At 39.6% G+C, this 25,277-nt stretch overlaps 1 protein-coding gene across 2 annotated transcripts in view; it reads right to left on the bottom strand.

Annotated features, from left to right (window-relative positions):
* The window catches only part of Arap2 (ArfGAP with RhoGAP domain, ankyrin repeat and PH domain 2), a 149,957-nt gene that overhangs the window by 95,719 nt on the left and 28,961 nt on the right, over window positions 1–25,277 (bottom strand). For both annotated transcript variants that reach the window (XM_051174029.1, XM_051174028.1), the window contains exons 6-8: window positions 22,702–22,771; window positions 16,323–16,443; window positions 5,217–5,395 (exon numbers count right to left, since the gene is read on the bottom strand). In XM_051174029.1, coding sequence (XP_051029986.1) covers window positions 5,217–5,395; window positions 16,323–16,443; window positions 22,702–22,771 — 370 coding nt within the window. The remainder of the gene's footprint in view (window positions 1–5,216; window positions 5,396–16,322; window positions 16,444–22,701; window positions 22,772–25,277) is intronic.

The raw sequence follows: 25,277 nt of genomic DNA, 5'->3' as shown, positions 1-25,277 counted from the left end.
AAGTGAAAGGAACCCAGGGGATTAAGCAAATGAACTATCTCTAATGGCTTTCCCCTTTTCCAGAAATTCTAAAAACTGGATCTTTTGTTTGTTTGTTTTGTGTGTTTGCTTTTTGGTTTTTCAAGACAGGGTTTCTCTGTGGCGCCCTGGCTGTCCTGGACCATGCTTTGTAGACCAGGCTGGCCTCAAACTCATAGAGATCCTCTTGCCTCTGTCTCCTAAATGCTGGGATTAAAGGTGTGTGACACCATGCCTGGCAGATATGTTTTTTAAACCCTGGTAGAAGTCACTCTGATAATACATGAAATGAAAAAGAATGAGGTAAAGCAAAATTTTCCAGAAAGGCTGAGCACAGTAAACCCTTCCACAAATTACTGACACTTGAGTAAGGGTGCAACAACAACAACACAGGCTCCAGACGCCTTCAAAATTATATGCCATGCTCTGTGCACGACGCTTCACGTTCTGAAACTACACTACAATACCGATTTTTACTAAATACCGTCTTTTACTAAAATGTCTGTCGGTTCCTACGTCCATGTTGCCAAATGTTCGTCTGAGCAAAGGTTATCCTAAAGTAAAATTGATAGAAAGCAAAGGACACCATCCAGGGAAGAATAAGTGAATGAAAGGCCCATTGCCACTAACATAGATGTAGGAAGCTTTACATATTATCCAATTGCAGGGTTTCCATTTCCCCCTTTGGTTGGATGCCTACCACCTTGGGAAGAAAAAAAGGAGAAAGAAAGGAAGGGAGGGAGGGAAGGAGGGAGGGAGGGAGGGAGGGAGGGAGGAAAACTGAGCAGCACTGCATTGTATGTGGTTGATGGGAGATGTCATTCTGTAAATATGTTTCTCTTATTGGTTAATGAATAAACAACTGTTGGCCAATAGGAAAACAAGATAGGCGGGACTAGGAGACTAGAAGGAGAGAGGAAGAAGTATGGAGGACAGAGAGAGTAGAACACCGGGCCCTCTCTCCAGTGAGATGACCATGTGGAAATACTTAAATTAATAGAAATAGGTTAATCATTAAGATAGAGCTAGCCAATAACTAATAACTAATAACTAGTTACTAGCCAACAGCATTACATCAAATATAGCTTCTCTGTGTTATTTGGGGCTGGTGTGGTGGTGGGACCAGACCAACAGGGAAAACCTACTCATAACATATGGTTTGGGATTCACATGCTACTGAACCAAATATGAGATACCTTCATGGATGCATATCCACCACAAATCCCAAAGGTTAAGTCAACTCATCTGGGCTAGGCCCCCAAAATCTGAAATGACCACCTTGGAGACAGCCATCCTCCTCCCTTCCTGATGATATGAGTTCATGGGAATACCTGCATTACCAGAGACAGCTAGTTACAGCATAACAGGAATAAAAACCCCACACTGCAACCTCCCACGCTCCTCACATGTGGTTAGGATAAATGTGATCTCTCAGTAATAGCCAACACTCACATCTATCCTCTATTTTACTCTTACTGGAATAATCAACAATTTAGTGAAACTGTGTATCCACTGAAAGAATGAAAACTGAAGATAATTCCTGGGTTACAGTGATATGGTTCAATTTCTCTCTTTAAAAAGTATGCAAGTCCGACAGTGGTGCCTCACACCTTTAATCCCAGCACTTGGGAGGCAGAGGCAGGTGGATTTCTGCGAGTTCAAGGCCAGCCTGGTCTACAAGAGCTAGTCCCAGGGCAGTCTCCAAAGCCACAGAGAAACCCTATCTTGAAAAAAAAATGTGCAATTAGATTACATGTACAATGAATTCACTGCTTATAAATAATAATAAAAAACAACTAAATTTTGTTACATAGCTATTATATAGATCCAACAAAAACGATACAAAAATTCAAATATAAATATCTCGCACTTTTAAATGAATATGTTTATTTTATAACCAAAATAACTGGTGTGTGAGTGTGCGCATATATAAAACATTTAGCTTGTTTTCTTTGGGAGGGGGGCTTGTTGTTACTTTTCATTTTTGAGACAGAGTTTCTCTATGTAGTCCTGGCTGTCCTGGAACTCGCTCTGTAGACCAGGCTGGCCTCGAACTCAGAGATCCACCTGCCTCTGCCTCCTCGGTGCTGGCATTGGGATTAAAGATGAGTGTCAACCTCACCTGGCTCAAACATTTAGATTTTACATACAAAAATATATCCCCATCATTCCATGCTATTTCAGCAGGCCACAAGATTGTCGCCATCACCTGCTTCCCTATGAGATCAGCGGTAAACAGCTTTCCTCCAGAGAATAAGGCATTGACCAAAATGAAAGGCATCATAAGCTGGATTGGTAATGTTGGGGCCAAAACATGCATGATTTCTTCAACTTATCCACATTAGTCAAGTTGATTCTATATAATATAATACAAACATATCTCTCTTCCTTTCTCTCTCACACACACACCCTATATCTTTAAGGATAAAATATAGGCACCTTAATGTGAAAAATACTGAAAATGTACATTAAAATATGTTTACTAATCTAAAGATGACATGTGCTCCAGCTTTGCTGATTTGTTTTTAAATGACTTACTCATTACTTGCGTAAATGCAAGTGTCTCTGATTCTCAGATTTATTTACCGCCCAGTGTTTTGGACCTCTCCATAATGCCTGCCCATGGAATACAGCACTGGTTGATAAAATGGCACAGGACTATAACCTCAACACTTTGAGAGGTAGAGACAGGATGACCAAGGGTTCAAGGCCATCAACTACAAGAGATCTTGTCTCAAAAAAAGCAAAGCAAACAAATACCCAGGCAGCAGGACCACTGAGTTTATTACCTGTAGCTGTCCTTGCCTGACATTTCACCGTCAAAGATAAAACTGCCCTGCTAGATAAGCTCACCCCTTTGAGAGTGCACAGCCTGAAACAACATTAACTGAGCGGCCCTGAAAGCCCTAGGCAATGAAATTAGTTACAAAACTAACTCTTGCCTATTTCTGAAAGATAGGAACTCAGGAAAGATTTAAACCAAACCTTTAATAAGAAACAAGATTAGTGTTAGAAAATTCTAGCTTTAAATTAAGCTTGGCATCATGAAACAGCCATGTACAAACTAGGTAAACCTCATTTTCCTCATCTTTAATGCACACATGAGAGGATCTTCTTCCTATAATTATAGAAAAGATTAAAAAATGAGTATGTATAAATTAATTAGCATAGATCCCAGAACTCCACTACGGACAAGCATTTTAGATTTTGCTTTCAAATACTGTTACTAAAGCAATGATTTCATATTAAAAAAAAAAAAAAAAAAAAAAAAAAAAAAACCTACTTCTCTCAAAGGGTCCATAAAGCTCAAAAAAAAAAAAAAAAAACCCACATATTATTTCTAGAAATTAATACAAACACAGATGATCTAGCTAATGTGAGCAATGCAATGAATAAAAGAAATTATATTTGTCTGTGCAAGTGAAAAAAATTAATTCCTCAATTTGCCAGAGTAACTTCAACACAGCACATGCAAATTATGAATTTTTAACCTGAATTTCAATGAAAAAAGTTTTAATCATCTAACTTCAGAGACTTCAGAAGGAATATCCAGTTCATATACATTGTTAAGCTGTATGTCACTGTTTTTAGGAATACGATAAATATTCATATTAATAGTTTGCTCATGTCACTCAATGATTCCTTCCTCAACTAATTCGCTAAGATATCCACCCCCACCCACAAAAAAGAATAATGAATACACTCATGCTGAAGTAGGAGAATGCCTTGTCTGGGATCTGTAGTTTCATTTTGTAACTACTGCTTTTTTTGAGTTGATAACTGTCTTTGACAGGAAAAGAGGTCATGGTGATACTTATCATAGTCCATTATTAAATGAATTCACCTTAGATTAGACACTCAAAATACACTCTTTAATCCTCAAATATGAATTAAGCATCTAATGAGGAGGAATTTTCTTTCACATATGAAGGTCTAAAACAATAGGGAAATGGAAGTCTATACTACCAAATCAAGTATAAAGCTCAAAAGACATAGAAAAACACAAGTCTCCACAAAAATATTTAACTCTCCATAGTGTTTTCCTACTAACTTAATTTAATGATCTAACAGTTAGATCATTATACATATGTGAAATGTACATATAGGAAGATGCATTTTATATATCCACCTCTCTTTAATGTAGCTCTATCACGGTTAAATAAGGATCAAGATAAACAAATAGGCCGAATAGATGTTTATTTAGGGAGAAATAACTTACAACCTAGACAGATGAACACCAGGAAATTCCACCCGATCCTCTCCTGTCCAAGTCACGCCAGAAAGAGCGCCTTTCCTGGCCCCCTCCGACCTCCTTCCACAGGTCACTCCGCCCATGGCTCCACCCCCAAATGGGCGTGGTCAGTGCCACAGAACTATCTCACTACAATTTATGCAGTCTCATAACAAACAGAATATATGTTCACAGAAAAACAAGAATGATACAATGGTGATTTCATTAAGATATGTCACCCATGGGCTCAGATTTTTGAATACTTGGTATTCAGTTGGCAGCACATGTTGGGGGAGGTGTAAGAGGTGTGGCGATGTCGGAAGAAGTATGGCGTGGCTGTTGGACTTTGAGAGATTTCGTCCTTGTCACTTTCAGATCACTCTCTCTGATTTGTGCTCATGGTTATGGTTCAAGAAGGGTGCTCTCAGATTAATATTCTCACTGCCATGACTCCCTGCCATGATGGATTCTTATTTATTCTAGAACCTTAAGCTCAAAATCAATTCCTTCTTACATGGGTTGACTCCTTGGTCATGATGTTTTTACATCAACAGAAAAGTAACTAATGCACCTGGTTCCTTGTTATTATCTTCTAGTTTTCTATCACACACATATGGAATTAGTCCCATTCAACAATACCTGTATTTATTCTCTAACACCTATATTTACTTCAACTAAGGTATACATTTCACATTTCAACAATTCTTTTCAACAATGCTACTTCCTCAGTCTGTTAAAAAGAAAGAAAGAAAGAAGGAAGGAAAGAAAGAAAAGGTAGCATGCAGCCTTCAGTCTGCTGGAAATATTTCCTGAAACAAAGCATTCAACCAAATTTTCTTTGTAATTGTTAGTGGAGTATTTAAAGCAACAGCAAGGCTATAAATAAAAATGCAAATATCTCTCAAAAGCTAAATACAGTGGCTACCATCAGAGAACAGTAATTTACAATTAATGTAGCAAAGCTTACCTGCTCATTTTTGCAAAGCCACACGCTGTTTCCCCTCAACACAGTAAAAATTTTGGCTTTATAGCCTCTCAATTCAAGATATCCACATTTCTCGGGTGCCATAGCTGCTTGCAACTGTGCAGTGAGGGATGGTGACTTCAGTGCACTTAATAATACGCTGATCCAATCATTTCTCTCTTCTGAAATTAGAGAACATATATGTATATAAGGCATATGGACATAGAAGCATCAACATGAGATCTGCTTGCTTTAGACCAAGTAGCATACAGATTCTTTTTTTTCACAGCCACAGTCTAAATTCCACTCTCAGCAGAGGCAAGAAGAGCTCAAGTTTAGCAGAACGGAAAAAACTATGTAGCGAGGTGTCCTGGAGCCGGTACAATGAGCTTCTTCTGGGACCATACAAGAAAGACCACACCTCAGGCTCCATGCCAACCACAAAGAAGGTCCAGCATTTTAGGACGAACTCCAGAGGACCTATGAGACTATTCGTGTCTGTGAAACACTTTTAGATGATTTAGGGGATTGGGTTTCTTCTGTCAGTTTATGCCCCTCCATCCCCCACTTGGTGGTACTATTTTGGGAAGAAGTGGATAGTGAGTAGAGGGTTAGAGCTGGAAGAAGTAGCTATATGAACAGTACTTCTTTTGAAGGCTATACCCATTGACAAGTGTTTTTCTCCCTCTCTGCCTTTTCTCTGTAAGTAGGTGAAGAAACTTACATTTTGCATTCTCCCTGTCCTGCTCTTCCCAAGAACCTGAGGCTAAGTGCCCAGGTACTGAGCTCTCTGAAACCATGAGCATTGCAATGTAAGACTTTTTCCCTTAAGCTGTATGTCAGGAGCTAGGGCAGAGCCACCTGAAAATACTGAGAACAGAAGAAAGTAGCATCAGTACTCAACTGGAGATGGAACAGGGAAACACTCAGAAAAGAAAGCCTTACAACTCAGCTGGCAAAGTAAAACATGGTATTCACACCTTCTCCGTACAAGCCCAGTGACCTTCAATTATGTAGCACATACTGTATTAGGGACATAGAAATGTGATACAGTCTCCAAAGAGCAATCAAGACAGTAAGTCAAGTTAGATCTGAACAGATAATGGAGCACAGACTAGAATAAATGTCGTACAAATGGTATCAAATAATATATGAGTCCATTCAACTGAGGTAAGTGATTTGCTGAAGGTCATTGGGAAAGGTAGTGCTAAAATTATAATATAAATTATTTCAACTCCTATACAACTGGCAGCATAAGAGATTGGGGAGTGGAGGTGGGGGGAGACTTGTGATAGATCTTGAGAATGAGGACCAGTGTAAAAACACAATCTGAAGACTGAAGGGCAGAGCAGGATACTGAGCAAGGGCAACACAGGAATAAGGCATCAGAAATCCATCACCGGTTCAGGGATCTAAAGAGACCACATGGATACTTTTGTACCTACAGGGGAATCATGAGAAATGTGAACAGAAAACATGCACTAGCTGCTTCAGATTACAGAAACAAAGGAAAAGCACTTCAGGGGAATTAGCAAGGAGGAGACAGGTATGTCAATGACCGGTATGCCAATCTGGGAATGTGGAGTTCAGGAACAAGACAATAGAGATCAAGTACAATAAAAGTACAACATATGAACATTCAAAGCGTTGGCATATTAAAGGGAGTAAGACATTGTTGATCCATGAATGTTAACCTAAAAATAAATAGCCCAGAATAAAAGGAAGCTTGATATTAGAAGATGACCACGCAAGGTGGCAGGAAGATCCAGCTCACAGAAAACTGGCCATATCTCAGCAGACGAGCAACAACCTGTGAGCAGAGACATCCTCTACAAGAAATGACCCACAGATGTGGATAAATGTCAAAGGCATGATGAGAAAAACACGCAAAAACCAGGAGTCAAACTTTATCTGTAAGGATAGCAGTGACTCCCAAACCAAACGGGGAAGGGATTATCAGGACAAAAGAAAAAATAAAAAATAAAAAATAAAAGAGACTGAATCTCAAGTAGCAAAAAATTAATTTCATAGAAGGGTAACCAGAGCCAAACTTGGGGATACAGCACAGGGTTTTTTATTGTTGTTGTTGTTGTTTGTTTTTGTTTTTTGTTTTTTGTTTTTTGTTTTTTTTTTGGACTGGACTATCTATCAGAGAAGCCACAACTTCACAGTAAGTCTCCTTTTGAGATGTACTCATATTGAATTAAGAATGCAAACCTACTTCACAATAAATCTTAATTGCTAAATAACCAATGCTCAAATCCCTCGTTGCTTTTGCGGTATTACATAATCCCCGCAATCGGATGTTTTCCTACACATCTGAGATGAAGGACGTTTCAAATATCCCCAGTTCTGCAAATATTCCAGAATCCTTAGTCAGTGATAACGAGCAGCAATTGCTTGGCCACGGTGTGACATCTCCAGCAGCAGGTTCAGCCTGCATTAGGAAAAACGTACAATAATACCCTTACTGCGGTTATGACTTGGGCATGTTGGTTACACAAGTCATGTAAAGGACGGTTGCTTGGCTAAATACTCACAAAACAGTTCCAAATGTATATATGAGGTAATGAAGCAGAACAAAGCTTTGTGGCTTTTAAGACCACGGTTAGCTATGTCTCAGCTTCTCAGTAAGTAATTTGAAATTGTCAACTGCATCTTTTTTGAGTGTTCTTGTTAGAGCAGTACTGAAACAAATGTTGGCTATCCCTAGGATTATTTAGCTCCCGAGTCTTCCAATAGTAATGGGAAATAAAGAATTAAGGAATGAATGTCCTGTTTGGGGCTGAGACTCACCTGTCATTTATTCCAAGCCCCATGAGGATCCCTGTGCTACACGCACTACTATTCACTGTGAAGTTTCTCTAATGATAAAAGTAGATTCTATGGATGCACATATAGATATTGAGACTCTAGTTTAGTGCCAAGGCTATTTAACTATAAAATAGTAGCGAGGGTGTATGACCTTCCTGGCCATGGGGTTTGGACCAGGTTTACGGGTTCTGTGTTTCTTCATATGAAACAGCCCTCAATTTCATAAGGCTCAGAGAATGTTTCAGAAACATTGTAAGAATTTAGGAGGCAAAAGGGGGGAGGGAAGTAAGCGACTTGCAATGCTATCTTCTACACAAAACAGTCCTTGTGATTTCATTACATCTATAGTTACCGGAATTGGTCCTGAACAAGGCTGCCAATTGTCAATCACAGATTGAGGATGGGCTCATGGACCCCTACCTTTTCAAAACCGTTAGATTCTGGGAGAGGAACGGTCATCTTCAATTGTATACAAAACTGTTACGTCACCAGGCTTCAACTGACATTTGTATACACAGGACAAACAGATTAATTGTGGTTAAAAATCAGGGTGTCACAAGACAACACAAAGAAGACATAGATATGGGAAGTGAACCTTTAGGAGGACACTGTGGTACCGGGGGCAGAGGGGAGAGAACTATAAGAAGGAGTGGGAAATGAGTATAGAGAATACAGTGGGTGTGTGTTGCTTTTATTGACGAAATTCATTTGTTGATACTATATATGAAATTGTCAACAAACAAATCCCATGCATTATAAAAAGCAACAAGAAATAACAGGGGCATCCAGTTCGCTCCACAGAGAGAAACAGTAGACAGATAACACAAACAGAACAAAGCAGATTGTGAGGGTCACTTGTCTTAGGTTGTGCATAAGTGCATCCTTAGATGACAGAAACATGCTTTGGCAACTTCCAAACCAAATAATCATTTTCCATTTGATGAGTGGTTTGAGACAAGCTAAGTGCTACTGTAGCTGAGCCAGTGAACTACAGTTTAAAAAGAAAAATGTATGAAATTCCAGAAATACAAAATTAATAATAAACTTTAAATTACATGCCATTCTTAGTAGTGTGCTAAAACCTTAAGCCATCCCACGCTGTTCTGCTTTAAGATATGGGGCATCTCCTATACCAGTGTATACAAGCCATTTTGTATGATATGTTCTTCTGCTAGGCACGAAGAAGCCATCTCTGTCATCAAGTAAAACACCATGGCTGTGCAGTACCTCTATTCCCTAAGCTTTTATACTGCTTAGTCATGGCATGGAGGTGTGGCCCTGGTGATACATGGCAATTTAGAAGATGTCCCAGGAGACATGGAGTGCTTCCAGTGAAAAAGTTAAAAGGATACTCAGATATTTTTAGACAGGATGATGTGTAACTTTTACAAAACATAATTTGTCATAACTGTTCTGCTTTATCCTAAGATATTGCTGGTCATCTTTTACGGTCTCCAATTTAAGGATTAAACTATCATATATATGTATGTATAGGAAACAATGTAGTACATATGTTACTTGATACTGTATGCAGATTCAGACACCACCTGGGTATTGAGGGTCTATCCTCTAGTGACTAAGAGCACAGACTGCCATATTGACTCCTTCTAAAAATAAATATCGAACTATATACCAATGGTAGCACTTATCTAAACACCATTCCTTCTGGAATGTGCCATAGTCTGGCTTTTCTCCAAGGATGGCAACCCAAATCGGTGGAAAAATATGAAAACACAGAACACAATTTTGTTATAATGTACACAAAATAAAATAGTAACCTCTTCATTCAAACTTAAATTAGTTTTTTTTTGTACTTTCAGAAAGACCAAAGAACCAAGAAAGTTCAAAATGTCAACAAAAAGATCATATTCTCTGAGTTCAACCTTAGAATAAGTAATTCATTAATTACAAAGGATACCAGACAATGTCACACGGAGGCATGCAAATAACCACCAATAGCACCATAATCACATACTGTAACTCAGCCTTCACTATTTGATTGTTTTTGTTTCATTTCTTTTTTCCCTTTAGACAAAACTTTCCTTCTATAGCCTAGGATGACCTTAACTTGTAGAAATCACCTTCCTCTGCCTCCTGAGTACTAGAATGTCAAATACCCATCATACCCAGCAAAGAGCTTTACTTCTAACATGATCTGATCTAAAGATTGGTGTAACTGACCATCAATGTGAGAGGCAGAAGTGTTGTCAAAATGATAACCACTACCTGTGGGAATAGTAACTGCTATGATAGAGGGCTTACTCTGAGTACTAGGAGAAAGACCAGTCTCTCCCAGAGATTACACTCTACTGAAAGGAAGAAGGCCGTAAGAATACAGACATTCACTAGAGTACCCTACACAGTGACGAGTGAATTGGGACACAAAAAGGCATGAGATGGGGACAACAGGAGAGTCACTTCATGTAGGGTAACAGAAAAGGGGTCAGAAGAAAGAAACTGGTCAAGCAAAGCCTCAAGAAACGAAGTAATGGCGTAGGATGGTTAGAATAACAATATGGCACGATGGAGGCCAGTGAATGCTGCGGCCCCAAGGCAACTGAGACTTTTCAGATTCTGCTCCAAGAATCAGTTGTTGCTGAAGGCAGCAAAGGAGGGAAGGCATGGGAGGAAGGAATGAAAGACCAAAACCAGATCAAGAGTCGAGAGTGCTTTCAGACATCGTACATACTATGTTTGTTCTCAGTAAGACAGGAAGACAATGGGTGGTCACACATGAGTTGATTTGATCAAACTTCCTTACTGATTGCTTTTTCTGACAAGAGGAATGACGACATGATTGTAGTGGGTCAATAAAATGACTAACACAGACGAAAGGGATTGCTCTGAGCTAAGAGGTGATACTGTAGGGATTAAGAACTAGTCATTACCAGTGACAGGATTTTGTAATAGATTAGATGATATATAATAAAAGAAGGAAAAGACTTAAGGAAAAGGTCCCATGGCTTGAGGACATGAGTCTTCCATTTCTGGTGATGAAGAAGATTAGAAGGGAAGAAGGTTTGGCAGGGAGGGTAGAAACAGAAATTTGGGCATCTGCGATACTACTGAAGACCATGCTGAGACGTCAAGTATGAAGCTGAATGTATGATTCTAAGATACATGAAGAGGACACAGATGATAATACACATTACAAACTGTCACCTTAACCCATAATTTTCAAAACCAGATATGTGGCCTATAGTAATTTTTTTTGCTTTATTTAAATAAAATCATTTTTTCTAATTAACTCACAAATTAAAAGAAGTCACACAGCTGAAGAAGCCACCCAATTGCTTCAAGCTACAGAAAAGTTCACAGAGACATAGAGTTTAAACTTCGCGAATGTCTGAGTAGTAGACATCTTTATACTGAGGGTGTGTGTGTGTGTGTGTGTGTGTGTGTGTGTGTGTGTGTGTGTGTGTGTACATATGGCTGCCATGGTAGGAGTGTGGAGATCAGAGTACAATCTGGGATGTCAGTGTTTGCTTTCTGTGTTGTATTTTGTTTGTTTGTTGGTTTAGTTTTTTATTATTTTATATATCGATCACAGTTTCCTCTCCCTCCCATGCCCCTTGGCTCCCATCCCACTCCACAGGAGGGATCAACAAAATCTGTCAAGTCATTTGGAACTGGGACTAGGCCCTCCCTCCTGCCTCTAGGCTAAGGAGTATCTCTCCATGGGGAATGTGCTCCCAAAGTTCTTTTGTGCACCAGGGATACATCCTGGTTCCACTGTCAGAGGTCCCTTATCTAACTGAGACCCATGTTCAAAGAGTCTGAGTTGGTCCAATGCTGGTTCCCCACCTATCAGTCTGGGGTCCATTAGTTCCCCCTTGTTCAGGTCAGCTGTCTCTGTGGGTTTCTGTAGCCTGGTCTTGCCCCCATTTTCTTATCATTCTTCCCTCTCTGCATCTGGATCCCAGGAGTTTGGGGTAAGAAAATACAAGAGGGGAGGGAGGGAGGGAGGGAGGGAGGGAGGGAGAGAGAGAGAGAGAGAGAGAGAGAGAGAGAGAGAGACCATTAAAATGGGAGCCATTATAGGTTTGAAGAGAAAACAGACTCCAGAGAAATGTCCAGAGACCTACAAGACTGACCCCAACTAACAATCTGAGCAACAGTGGAGAGGCTACCATAAATGCCCTTCCCTGATAATGAGACTGATGACTAACTTATCTGCCATCCTAGAATATTCATCTAGTAGCTTATGGAAACAAAAGCAGATACCCCAGCTAAACACTGAGCTGAATTTCTGTTTTATTTATTAAAAGCTCTTGTTCACTTACAAAGTAGATGGCCTATGAATGCTCATGGATTCTCCTTTGTCTGCTTCCCATTTTTCTGTAGGCAGCACTGGAATTACAAACGTGTGCTTCTATTCTGGATGGAACTCAGGTTCTCACCCTAGTACATCAAGTGCTTTACCACTGAGCTATTTTCTCCAACCCCAGTAGTATGTTACTAGCATTACTGGGAAATCCCAACATAGCTATGGTGAAAAGTAGATACATAGTTATGCATTCCTTTGTTCAATGTCCTCAAAAGACATTATTTGAAATCCTAGCGTGGTCCTAAAACATCTTTAAGAGATTTCAATAATACCATGAAGTAATCAACAAAGCAGATAGTTACCATTAATGAGAATAAAGACAATAACTAATGAAGAATTAGGAAACATTTCATAATTTGCTTCTGAACCTGTTGTAACTCTCCTGAACAACAGGGGTTTATTTCTTATACCAGGTCTAAATAAACTGTTTTTAATTTAAGAACCTCTTGGATAACAGTCAGAGAAAACTTGTGGGGCTGTCTAGTGCCTAGCATTGAGTGACTGACTAGCCTATTTCCCAGGGTAGCACCTACAACTGACAATCAGGTTCTGAGGACAGTGTCGGACAGCGAACCCCCAATCAGAATTGTTAAGCTCTGCTCTATCCCTGAGAGAAGTAAATCCCCAGTGTCACCTGTCTGAAAAAATTCTGTATTTACAGCTATGACAGGGACCATAATGCCATGAACTAACTCAACACCCACCCCAGTGTTTCTGCCCCAGAACAAGAGGAGTCAATATAAAACTTCTTCCTGAGGAAAACAATTTTCAAAGCAATACTATCTTAATATAATTTACATTTAATTCAGAAGGTTTCAATATTTTTATTATGACATCCAGAATAATCCAAACATTATATAGCATGAAAGTGAAAGACGCCAAACTGCAAAGGCATTTTAGTTATAAGTTGCAGAAGCGGCTACTCACACACAATGTGTTAGAAGACACTCCAGGGTGGAAACCCTGACTGTGAGCCAGATTTAGGTTGTAGGCCGGGTTAATGATCTCTGTGCTAGTGTTGTTTCCTTGTAAATATCAAGTCAACTCAGATAATCCGTGTCCTGAGTGTGCTGTGTATTCAGCAGCATGAGCTTACTTTCAAATTCTGAGAGTTAACCAAGGGTAACAGTCATAGTCTATATTGTTTTGGGAGTCACTGCCCTGCGGTATAGTTTCCATAATACCATAAAAGAGTATGCAAGCTGCCAAGGTAGGGAAGCAATGAATAGTCCGACCCAGCTATGACACCTATGAACCACAACAGTGACTGGTAAGAAATCCATACAGTTGTGGCAAATGGTACTCACATGTTGATGGCAACCAATGAGGTCTAATCAGAGTTAACACCTACTCTACGGGAGGGACTAATGCTTGGTACTAGAAAGGCAGCCAACTTTCCAGGGCTGGCGAGGTCACGGGTCTTAGAATCTGCGATAGCCACTTGCTAGACCAGCAACATTCTTTACTATACTCTAAATTTTATTCTTATACATACCCATAAGTGGTACTAACCTTCATCAAAGCTGCTTCTCTTTACAGTAAATGGAGACCATCATGCAAAAACAAAACAAAACAAAACAAAACAAACAAACAAACAAAAAACCACAAAACAAAAACCCTCAACTAAACACAATGCAGAGACCAATGGATGGTGAAGAACCCAGACATAATGGATATATCTACATAACAGCTCCTGTATCTATGGCTTGGGTAACAGGAAGGAAGAGGGGGTAGAGAAGATTTTTAAGAGCCAGGGTTCCAGAAAATCTGCTTTTGTGACACTGCCTCTCCTAGAACTGTCAGCATAAATACACACAATCTGAACAATAGTAATACAAACAGACATGTTACATGGAAGGGGGGAAATTCTCATAGGTCCACAGCCCTGGACAGGAGCTATAGGCAACTGGTGATTGATGAGAAAGAGAACATTAGCCTCTTCCAGGGATGAGCACCTGAATTGACTATCCAATACAAATTATTATCCCTGAAACCATATACACACAAACAACAAAACCTCAGCATTCTGAATACATGTGTGTACACATGTGATTGTGCATGATGTGTGTGTCTGTGTGTGTGTGTGTGTAAAACAATAAGCGTGATGTGTGTGTGTCTGTGTGTGTGTGTGTGTGTATGTAAAATAATAAGAGGAGGCTATCTTGAGCTTGAGGAGAAAAAAAAATGAAAAGATTTTGATGGTGAGCATTTGAGAGGGCCTGGACAGAGGAAATAGAAGGGAGAAAGTGTTATGATAACCTTTCATTTAAAAATGTATTTAGAAAATGTTTAAATATATATAGAAATATGAAATTGTTTTCTATATTAGCCATATGCGATGTCGACATAGATTTGTTACACAGCACAGTATGCCCTCTAAGCAATGCTCTTTGATATTTTTGATGCTATTTCAGAAGGGGTAGTGTGGCGTTTTTGTTTTCAGCATCAACATAAGCTTCTAGTTTGATTTCATAAATCATCAGTAATCAAAGTCTAAAAAGCACTGCTCCCTGACAAGCAGCTGGGCACACTCAATGGTGATTACCTTCAGTAATAATGAGAGCTTTCTAGAAATACATATTTATTGAGCACTTTCTTTGTGCCATAGGATAACACATGTTCTGGGAGTGGAGTAGTTTAACAGGTAATGCTGTTGTACAGTGCCTAGCATTGCAGTAGTTTCCATCTGCAGCTAGATGTGCTTGTGTATGAAAGTAAGGCAATGCTCATGCAAACTGCCTTAAAAAGTTGTTATGATGCCGAATTTGGCAAAATGTCTGGTATATACACAACATTCAGTAAGTTCCTTGTGCAATTATTATTGAAACAGAGTACACGAAGAAAATATTTGGTTAAAAAAAAAACAGGTCAATTGCAAATCTATCTGAAATAGTTCCTAAAATAAGGTCAAGCTTTTATAATTTAACCTGTGTGGTTTAAAACTGCTAAGGGTTATAGGCAGAGCACATCATGAGAATCAAACAAGTGCACAATGCAGATCTTGTGATTCCTCTCACCTCCAAACACTCTTCTGTATATTTTTAGACTCAGCCCAGAAAGCACAGGTCACATTTCTATTTTGCATTCCCATTTGCACTGCAAGAACTCAAGCTCACAAACACAGGCACTTAGGAACGGAGGTACACATGTGTCTTGTGTGTATGGAGTCTGAAGACAACTTGCAGGAGACAGTTCTCTCCTCCCAAGATGTGGTCCCCAGGGATAAACTCAAGCTACCTTTCTCAGCAACAAGGATCTTTCTCTGCTGGACCATCTCTCTGCCCCAGGAGACCCAGAGTAGACGATTCCCATGAAAACAACTCAGGGAGTACAGTCAGTATGAAATCTACATCCCAAACATCACTGGCCAGTCCATTTCGTGAAGACTCATTTAAAATTAGGACTGTTGCTTATTTTAGCTTTAAGTACATATTTTGCATTATCAAAATCACTCATTAAAGTGGTCTCTGTGAGAGAATATTTCTGTCCATTTTCACTGTTATATAGTTACAACTTAAAGAATTATCCCATACTTATTAGCTCCTGAGAAAAATAAAATCGATCTTGTTTGTATCAGTAACCTCACAAAGAGTAACTTGCCAATTCGCCAATTTACGTAGGTTCTACTATTGTACGCGCAAGAAGACTCTTTTTAAAAGGTAAAATATTTGAAAGTAACGGAGTTAAATGTAGCTTTGTATTTTTCTTTGCCTGTTTTATTAACCTGATTTGTAAGAAATGAAGGGCTCTAAGTATCTTGATATCGATAACAAAATGATCTTAGACACAGGTATGGTAGAGCTTGCCTAAATTCTCAGGGCTCATGGAAGTAAGGCCAGAGGACTCAGACTTCAAGGCCCGCCTGTCCTTGTGGACTGAATAGTGAGTTCTGTGAGAGACCGAGTAACACAGATTCTTAGAAGGAAGACGTTGAGAAGGGGGTGGCAGCTAGTGGAAAATAATCTTACCTTCTTTTTCTACTCTAAAAACAAAAGTTCTTTGTGTAGTGACAATTTCAAATTTGTTGTCTCCTTGAGCCCGTACTGTGGATATTGCAGTGATGGGGATTATTCCTTTTGAGTACATCTCCTGTATTAGGGAAGAAGATGAAGACAGGTGAACGCCAAACCCCGAAGATCTTGTGAGAACAGCTCAGGACTCACAACCGTTTTTTGATGATTTCTAGGCAAAAACACAAAGTGACAAACAACTCTGTAACTGACTTTCAACTCTGTAAAAGAAAAGAAAACACAACGAGGCATCCTGTCCTTTTAAGAGAAATCGCCTTTTCAGTTTTCTAGTCGCCTGGATTTAAAAGGCGGAGAAGAACCACATAATAAAAAAATAACACTAAGAGACCAGCAATATCTACTCCCTATACCCAGTGTCTAGATCGGTCTGCTCACAATGATTCGACGGTGTCTGCAGGCATCTGGTGGCCACAACGGGAACTGTCACAGAACACTAATCTCACACCAAGTCACTTTTTAATTTCATTCTGTAATGAATGAGGGGTAAGGCAAAGCCAGGCATGGATGACGTTACACGGCTTTAATCCCCAAATCTGGGAGCTTTGAGGCTTGCCCTGAGATACAGAGCAAGAAGATGTCCCCGACAAAACAGCAACTAATGAAGTGTTGAGAAGTATTTTATAAACATGGTGAAATTCGATGCTGGCTTTTAGAAAGCTTAACTTTCATTAGGCTGTCAATTGGAAAAGCAGAACCCTGATCAGACAGACCAAATAAAAATAACAGAGGCAGGGTAATGAGAAATAGACAACCCCCCCGCACCCCTCCAAAATAAAAAAGGTAAATAATGAAGAATGCAGAGCTGTCAAATATATGAGGTTGTAAAAACACACCCTCACATCCCAGAAGGTATGAATATCAGAAGTGTTTCCCAAGGCCCTCATTGGCTTTTTCTTCCATTCCCTTCCAAGGCAGCATCTACATTTCATGTTTGAGTAGGAAAAGTCTTCTTACAAGGCCGTGCATGTGTCAAGCCTTTGGGACCTCACTGGAAACAGCATTGTAGAATGTGGAGGAACTTTAGGAATCAGCCTAATGGGGGAATGTGGGTGTCATCACAGGGGTATTTTTTTTATTTTAATTTTATTAACTTTTTTTTCCATTAATTTTACATACTGATCACAGTTTCTCCTCCCTGCTCTGAGCTTGTGCCCCACTCCATCTAACCCTGTCCCCATCCACTCCTCCTCAGTCTCCATTCAGAAAGGGGCAGGGCTCCCATGGACTTGAACAAAGCATAGCATATCAAGTTGAGTGAGCCCCTCCTCCTGCATAAAAGCCTGGGCAAGGTAATCCAGCATGGGGAAGAGGTTCCCAAAAGCCAGCTAACAGATCTCAGCTCACTGCTAAGAACCTTACAAATAGACCAAAGTCTACACAGCTGTCACACACATGCACAGGGCCTTTCCCCAGCAAATGATAGAAGCAGATGCAGAGATCCACAGCCAAGCACTGCTCACAGCTCTGTATTCCTGAAGGGAGAGAGGAGGGATTGCAGGAGTCGGGGGGGGGGGGGGGTTCAAGGTCATGACAGAGGAAACTCACAGAGACAACTGACCTGTGCCAGTGGGAACACACAGACTCTGGACCAACAGTTAGGGAGCGTGCCTGGGACAAACCTTGGCCCTCTTCATATGTGAGATTAGGATATTTTAAAGGTTGTATCAGGCCTTCAGTGCTCTCTTGATCTCTGCTTGTTGGCCACCATGAAGTAGGTTCTGCTGCGCATGCCTCCACCATGCTGTTCAGGGTTCCCACAGAACCAATGGTACCAATTACTTCAAAACTACAACCCGGAGTGAATCTCATCCCTTTTATGTCAAATATTTTGCCATGTAAACACAAAGTCTAAACTAACATCCTGTAGAAACTCCAGTTCAATATGAGCAGAAACTCATATTGAAAATAACAGTTTGGGAGACTACACTAAACCATTCAATGCAGGGAGCACTCATCCCTCAATAGCCTTCTTCCCTCAGGGACAGAAAAGGAATAGCTGTGAGCAACACTATGCTCTTCCGGAAAGATGGGTCCTCTGCACCTCATCTACCTGGTATCTTCTCTACTGAACGCTCTACTGAACAAATCCTTTCTGCCGGGACTTTTCTCTGAGACTTTGACCCTCGTTGTGGGAACATGGTCCGGGAATGGAGTCAGTTGAGGAGAATTCCGAGTGCTCATAAGAACATGCCAAGGAAATACAACACTAGAGTCATGTGACCTCAGCTTCTCCGAAACAGAATGATTCTTGGCATGTGTTTTCACATTATTGCTTGCGGATATTACTCATTTTAATGTTTAAACTGTCCTTTGCATGCTTCCGTGGAAAAGCATGTTTTTGCCATGTGTGGGTTTGTCCTTATGACTGTATATAGCTTGAGCTAATAAGAACTTTACTCAGGTGTTCTTTGTCAATCCTCACAGTGTAAACTGTCTGAGCCTCTGTGAGGCTATTATTGCATGAGACTTTAGTCTACCTCATCCCTCAGCTCCATCCTACCACTTCTAGAGGGCTGACCGCTATCAGTGCAAGTACTCCAATTTAACAGCAACTTGTATATTTGCTTTATACTAACTATACTTTGGAATTCAGATAATGACTTAAAGTGTCATGAAATGTGATGATCTGGTTAGCGATGTCTTCTCATGCAGACATTAAGTAACTCATCTATTTCCCTTACCAACTTTCTTACAATTATTGCTATAGGAATACTTTTTTGAATGACTGAATCCCACGTACAATCAATTGCAATCACACCAAACTCTGAATGCTCGTTTTTAATACTTTTGAAATCTGCTTTCATCACTTCTAACCAAAACCAAATATTAGTACGTAATTTCACAATTCATAATGCCTTATTTATTACCATCCTCTCCTGCTTTGACTCCCTTCTTTCAACATGTTTTCCAACTGTCATCAAGCTAGAGAAGATAAAGCAGAGGATGATGGAGGACAACCCTTAGGTGGTTGAAATTTATACATGGTTTAAAATTTTTTAATTAATTAATTGTTTGTTTGTTTGTTTATGTGTGTCTGTGTGGGCATGTACATGCTGGTCAGACCAAAACTTGCTGGAGTTTGTTTATTCTATCCTTCCAGTGTGTGAGTCGCAGGAATTGAACTCAGGCCCTCAGACCTGGGTGCCATTGGCTTTACCTGGTAAGCCATTCTGCAGGTCCCGTGTAGGTTTCAATGGATAACAACAGTTTCGGTGGCTAACAGTAGCTAAGGAAGTTCAAACGGAAGAAAAGAACGAACATAGAAAGAGTGAAACCAGGCAAACGGGGCTCAAGTTGCAGCCCAAAGTATGCAAGCAAATGTTAATAGAGGCCATCCCAAAGAAACGCGTAACTCCATTCGTTTACCAAAGGAAACTCTGCAAACACACGTGAGTTAAAGCGGAAACATGCAGTCAAATCTAGAGTACTAAATGTCCTAGAGAAAGTGAAGAGAGAGAGAGAGAATATCTTCCCACTGCAGGGCAACCCAAAGAGGTGGAGGGAGCAGGATATCTTTATGGGCAGGTTTTGAGTGTATTTGTTTTGCATGTGTCATGGCTGACACCAGCCAGTGGGAATTTCTAAATATCTGAAATCATTATTTACACATTGTTACCTAGGTAATCTTTTCCAAAGCTTAGTTTACTAAGAATTATAGCACCTTACAAAAAAAAAAAGTACTCTCTGATGAGATAATTAACAGTTTGCTCTGTGCTACCTGTAACCCTTTTGTCAGTGAAAAAAATACAAACAGCACTAAAGACTTAGGGGTAAAAAAGAAAAAAACAAATGCCCATAAATAGCAATGATATTATGTTTAACAGGTAACGGCTTCTGCAACAGAAATGTGAAAAGTGAAGAAGCGATCAAAATACATTTTGCAATCTAAATACTGTGACAGCTCAACCTCAGGAAGCCAGAGGTTATCATTTATAAACTATTATGAGACCTCCAGGCAAAACTCGTAGGTTTTGTTTTTTTTTTTTTTCTTTTATCTTTTTAACATTGTAGGGTAGACTTTATATTTTCCTTGTAGCAACAATATAAAGACAATACAAAGTAGAAAGGAAAAAAGAAAAATCCTCAATGGATAGCAGGCTCAAAATGCCTGTTTTCAAAAGTGTGAAATGTTACTTAAAGAAATTTTAAAGCACCCTTGAGGTTGTACCACACAGATATCTAGGTCAAATCTGTCATTTATTTGCCACTTTCAGATGATGAAACAACCACAGGGCAATTTTTCCTACAGATGAGTGGGAATGGGGGTGAGTCAAATTTCCTAGCAGGGGATCGGATGTGAAGGCTGTGTGGAAGACACGGTTCCTGTAATAAAATGCAGAAGTCCTCATGCTAGAATCATTAGACAACATGGAAGAAAATCAGAAAAACGGAAACCTCTCACACCACCTCCTGATGCCCAACAGACACTTAGGGGCACATCGAGATCTTCAACGACTCACATGTGCTATCCACACAGTTGCTAAACTGCACAGCCAGCCAAAAGGCACTAGCTGGAATCCTTAAGTCCGTGTCTTTTCAGAGGGGCCCCGGTTACAAATGGCCTCCTTTTAAGAAACAACTCTCAAATGGTAGAGGGTTTTTGGTAAGAGGAAATCAATCATGTGGATGCAAGTGTGTCAAATGTTTGGAGAGTTATAGTACTGGAATAGGTTTAAAGAATGTTTAGCTAAATTGTTTCTAGGAAACCACATGACTATAAACTTTTAATAACAACTTGGGTGGCACTATGACTATCTGAAGTGACAACAGTGACACTGTAATGGGCTCTGAGATGATACAGTCCACTTGAAAACAAAGTAGAAATTCCTTCTTAAATAGAAGTCATGAAACTGGATCAACAAAGCCACCAGGCAAGGAAGCTTTCCTTGCTCAGGAATACAGTTCTTCTGCAGGTCAATAAAACCAAAGAGAAAACCCAGACTTTGAAGGAAACTGGCAATTAGTTTCTAGGACATCATTTTGGTTATGAGTCTAATTTTAAACAGCTAAACCATTTTCTTTGTGGGTTTTTGTTTCATTTTGGCATATTTTCTATCTTACATTTTTTGGTTCATTTTAACTTATATTTGAAGAAAATGGATGAACACAAAGTTAGGTGGGGAGGGAGGTGTGAATGATCTGTGACGAGTCAGGAAAGTGGCCAAACAAACATGATTCATATGGTGGATGAGAAAAATAATTTAAAAAAAAAAAACAATAACCACTAAGAAAAACGCCTTCAAGTCTAGGAACACTGAATTCACTGTGTACGTCATGGACACATATGAAACATAAAGATGATCAAACATATAAACAAAGTAGAAATAGCAGATATGGCATCAATGATGAAAAACCTTCCTCCCACAGCTTTGCTAACCATGTGGGTGTTTGTTTAAATCAACTTGTTACTCTATATAGGTCACTGTAAAAATGAAACCAAACAACCTGAAGCCTTCTACAGTTCTCAGCATGGCTGCAAGCATTTGTTGCAGGCCAGGTTAGTGTCTGTCTGTAAGTATATATACTCTCCTGCCTTGTGGCAGTAAGGAGACACTTTTCTTCAAGCCAACAAAAAAAAAAATCACAAATATTATACAGCATAAACTTCTAGTGAGAAAACAATGTTAAACAATGGTAAATGGAAAGCTAAGAAGCAAGGAGGAGGGTTGCCCGTTATATTCCTCTGCTACATCCATTGACAAGATTTTCTGTGGGCTCTAACTACACAACCCTGTTACCATCACCTCCCAAGTCTCCCATTCACAAAGCTCATTCACAAAATAAGGAGAAATGACTACCTGTTTTGTGAAATGGCCAATACTTTCCCGTGTGAGCTTCTTGCATTTTCTTTTTGTAAATAACTCTCATCATCTCTCATTTCTGCACATGCATACTTCATTTTTCTTCCAAACTCACAGCAAACAGAATTTCATCAAATCACTTCTCAGTCTCAAAGGATGAGGCAACCCCCCTCCCCTCCTTGCTTCTTAGCTTTCTATTTGTAATATGATTTGTTTACATCCCTTGATGCTTTACTGGGTGAAGGCAGTTTTGTAATCACCTCTACACTGCTCATAGCATCCCCTATGGTTTACAGAAGACGATCCGTAAATAACTATTAAATACTTAAGCTTAAAAAAGTTGACCGTTCATATCTATGCAAAGTTAAGTTAATAAGAGATACTTGTCATATTCCACCCACTTCTTCTCAAGTTGATAATCTGTTTTCTATTCATTAAATTGCTAAACTATGAAGTTTCCTAAAGTGTACTTAGCATATGTAAAATATTCTTTGAAGACTATAAAATGTACTTACTCTTTCATTGTTGTAGTAAGAAATGCTAAGGCCATCAAATTTCACCCATCTCTTCTGAAACATGCGTTTTCTGTAAAATACACAAAATTGTTATCTTACATTCCAGTACTGTGAACATGGAATTTAAGTGTGTTTATAGTGTCACTATGCTGAGTGTGTTCCATTGCTCTGTTAGACCTAACAGAAGTAACGAGAGGCCAAAACAATGCTCAGGTCTAGCTTTTTAAACACTGTACACAGGGAAAATGTATATAATAACACTTTCTTGTTATATGAAGTTTATATTTCGAAAATATCGTCAACATTGCTATCACACATAGATGTGAGGGTCACTGCTAAACAAAATGTGGTCCCATGGACCATCACTAAACCCACATTCCATCAATATGGAATCTTTCACTGAACTTATTACACAATGCTCTCACCCCTCATTAAGCATGTAAGTGCATCTTACTTTGCCTTTACCTTTGGTGAATGAATACTATGTTGCTTAGCCAACATGGCCTTGTTAATTGGATTTATACATAAAAATTATTGAATTCAAGTAAATACATTGAAAACTTCCTGCTAAATTAGAGAGTCATTACAACCTCTTTACACGGGATACATTTGAAAGAAAATAATATGAAAGGCAAACTTGTTTAAAATTTTGACAGGAAAAAAAAAATCAAAGCCCAAATTAAATTATCCCATTTTGACATTTAAAGATGATTCTGAGGGTTTACCAGGGATGGCTTAAGAAGCTTTTGTGTGTGCACACATTTGGCTTCTGTTTTGCTTTTAACCCCCTCACCCAACCCACCCACACACTGAAGTCCATAGGTTTTGAATACCCTCTCCTCTATATACAGTTGACCTGGACGGATACATGCCATCAAGGTATCCTCTGCTCTTAACAGATACCAAAACTAGCTTCCTATTTCAGAAAGTAAAACAGATCAGCATCAAGCATTTCCCCTTCCTACTCTTCTGCAGTTTTTAAACACATGTAAGAAGTTGGTATCACTTCCTGTGGCTTTCAGGAGAGTTAAAGATAGAAAGAGAACTTTCAGGCCCTGGGAGAGTTCTTCTTACTGTTTCCCAGTCAAAGGTCTATGACTTGGGTAAAACATAGAAAGATTCCCACATTAATCATTAACAAATGTATTCATCTGGAGAGCCAACCAGTCCTAATAACCAAACAGAGGAAAAAAAATAAATAAAAAAGTGAAGCTCACCAGTGCGTTCAACAATTTCACATATAAACACTGGATTAATGATTAATAAGAGCACCCAGGCTATAACCTCAACCAACCACTCTGACTACTAGCCTTTTTCCATCGGATCCCCTCATCTATCAGCTCCTTCCCAAAGTCTCTTGGCTTGTCCTATCTCTTCTCTTTTCATAGCAACGTCCTGCAGAGTTGGTCATCTGGCTTTCCACTTCCAACAATCCCAGGGTTCCCCCCAGTTTCCCAGCACTAACAGCCCGAAGGGTAGGCAACAGTCAGTAAACACACATTCCTTGAATTACCTAGACTCTCTGCACCCACTGTTCTCTTCCCCTCTCCCATTCTTAGAGGGCAAGCGAACGGGCTTCTTCCTTCGTAGTCCCAACAGACATCAGGGGACTTAAGAGGTCTGCATGGAGCACCCACCAGTCTTTCATTGAAGAATAATACTGAGCTCAGTTGAAGTTTTCCATTTTAAAACACCAATAACCAATATCCATGGCGAGAAAAGTCTTTAAAGCCCTTCTCCATTTCCCTCTTTCTTCCTTTACTACTCTTAAGAATCATCCCTGAGGTACCTGCATAAAAATCCCTTCCCTGATGAACTGGTACAAAGCCAAGCACAGAGTTTTACTCCCAAAGTGACTTCTACTTTCCCTACAATAGTTAATGCAATCTCTCTATCTACATGTTAACTTCCTTAATGCTAACCTCCCAAACCGACCTCTGCTTTATAGGCACAAAGTCCAAAAATGTTTCATTCCCAACTCTTACGATCAACTGTGAACACTGAGAGCCAAGTAACACACACACACACACACACACACACACACACACACACACACACACACACCACTGGAGAAAAGAACAAGTAATATAACTAAGCACAGTCCTTTTACAACACATCAGGGAGACAGAAAAAGAAAACATCCACACCCTACTCATATCCAATCACCTTCCTTTGAAACAGCAGTTGCAGAAGGGCAGTTAAATTTTTGAAAATTCAGAATTAAAAATCACAGCCTGCAAAAGCAGCCAGTGAGAAGGGCTGAGAAACTATGTTAGTGCACCTTAACTCAGATCATTTAGTTGCAGCCATTGGGACCCATAAGCTTCCGCTCTTTGCTTTTATGTGTGGAGGTGTATAGGTGTTTACCCCTGTGTGTGCATGTTGTGTGTGCATACTTACACAAGTGTCCGTGCCTGTAAATCCCAGGAGTCAAGCTCCAGTGTCTGCCATTGCTAATAACTGCAATAAATTTGTTTTTTTTGTTGTTGTTGTTGTTTTGTTTTGTTTTTGAGACAGAGCCTCTGACTGAGCTGGAATCTTACCACATGTGCTAGACCATTTGCTATGGAGGCCCT

The sequence above is a fragment of the Phodopus roborovskii genome, unplaced genomic scaffold (assembly GCF_943737965.1).
Source record: "Phodopus roborovskii unplaced genomic scaffold, PHOROB, whole genome shotgun sequence".
Taxonomy (NCBI): Eukaryota; Metazoa; Chordata; class Mammalia; order Rodentia; family Cricetidae; genus Phodopus; species Phodopus roborovskii.
This window is presented reverse-complemented; position numbering and strand designations above follow the sequence as displayed.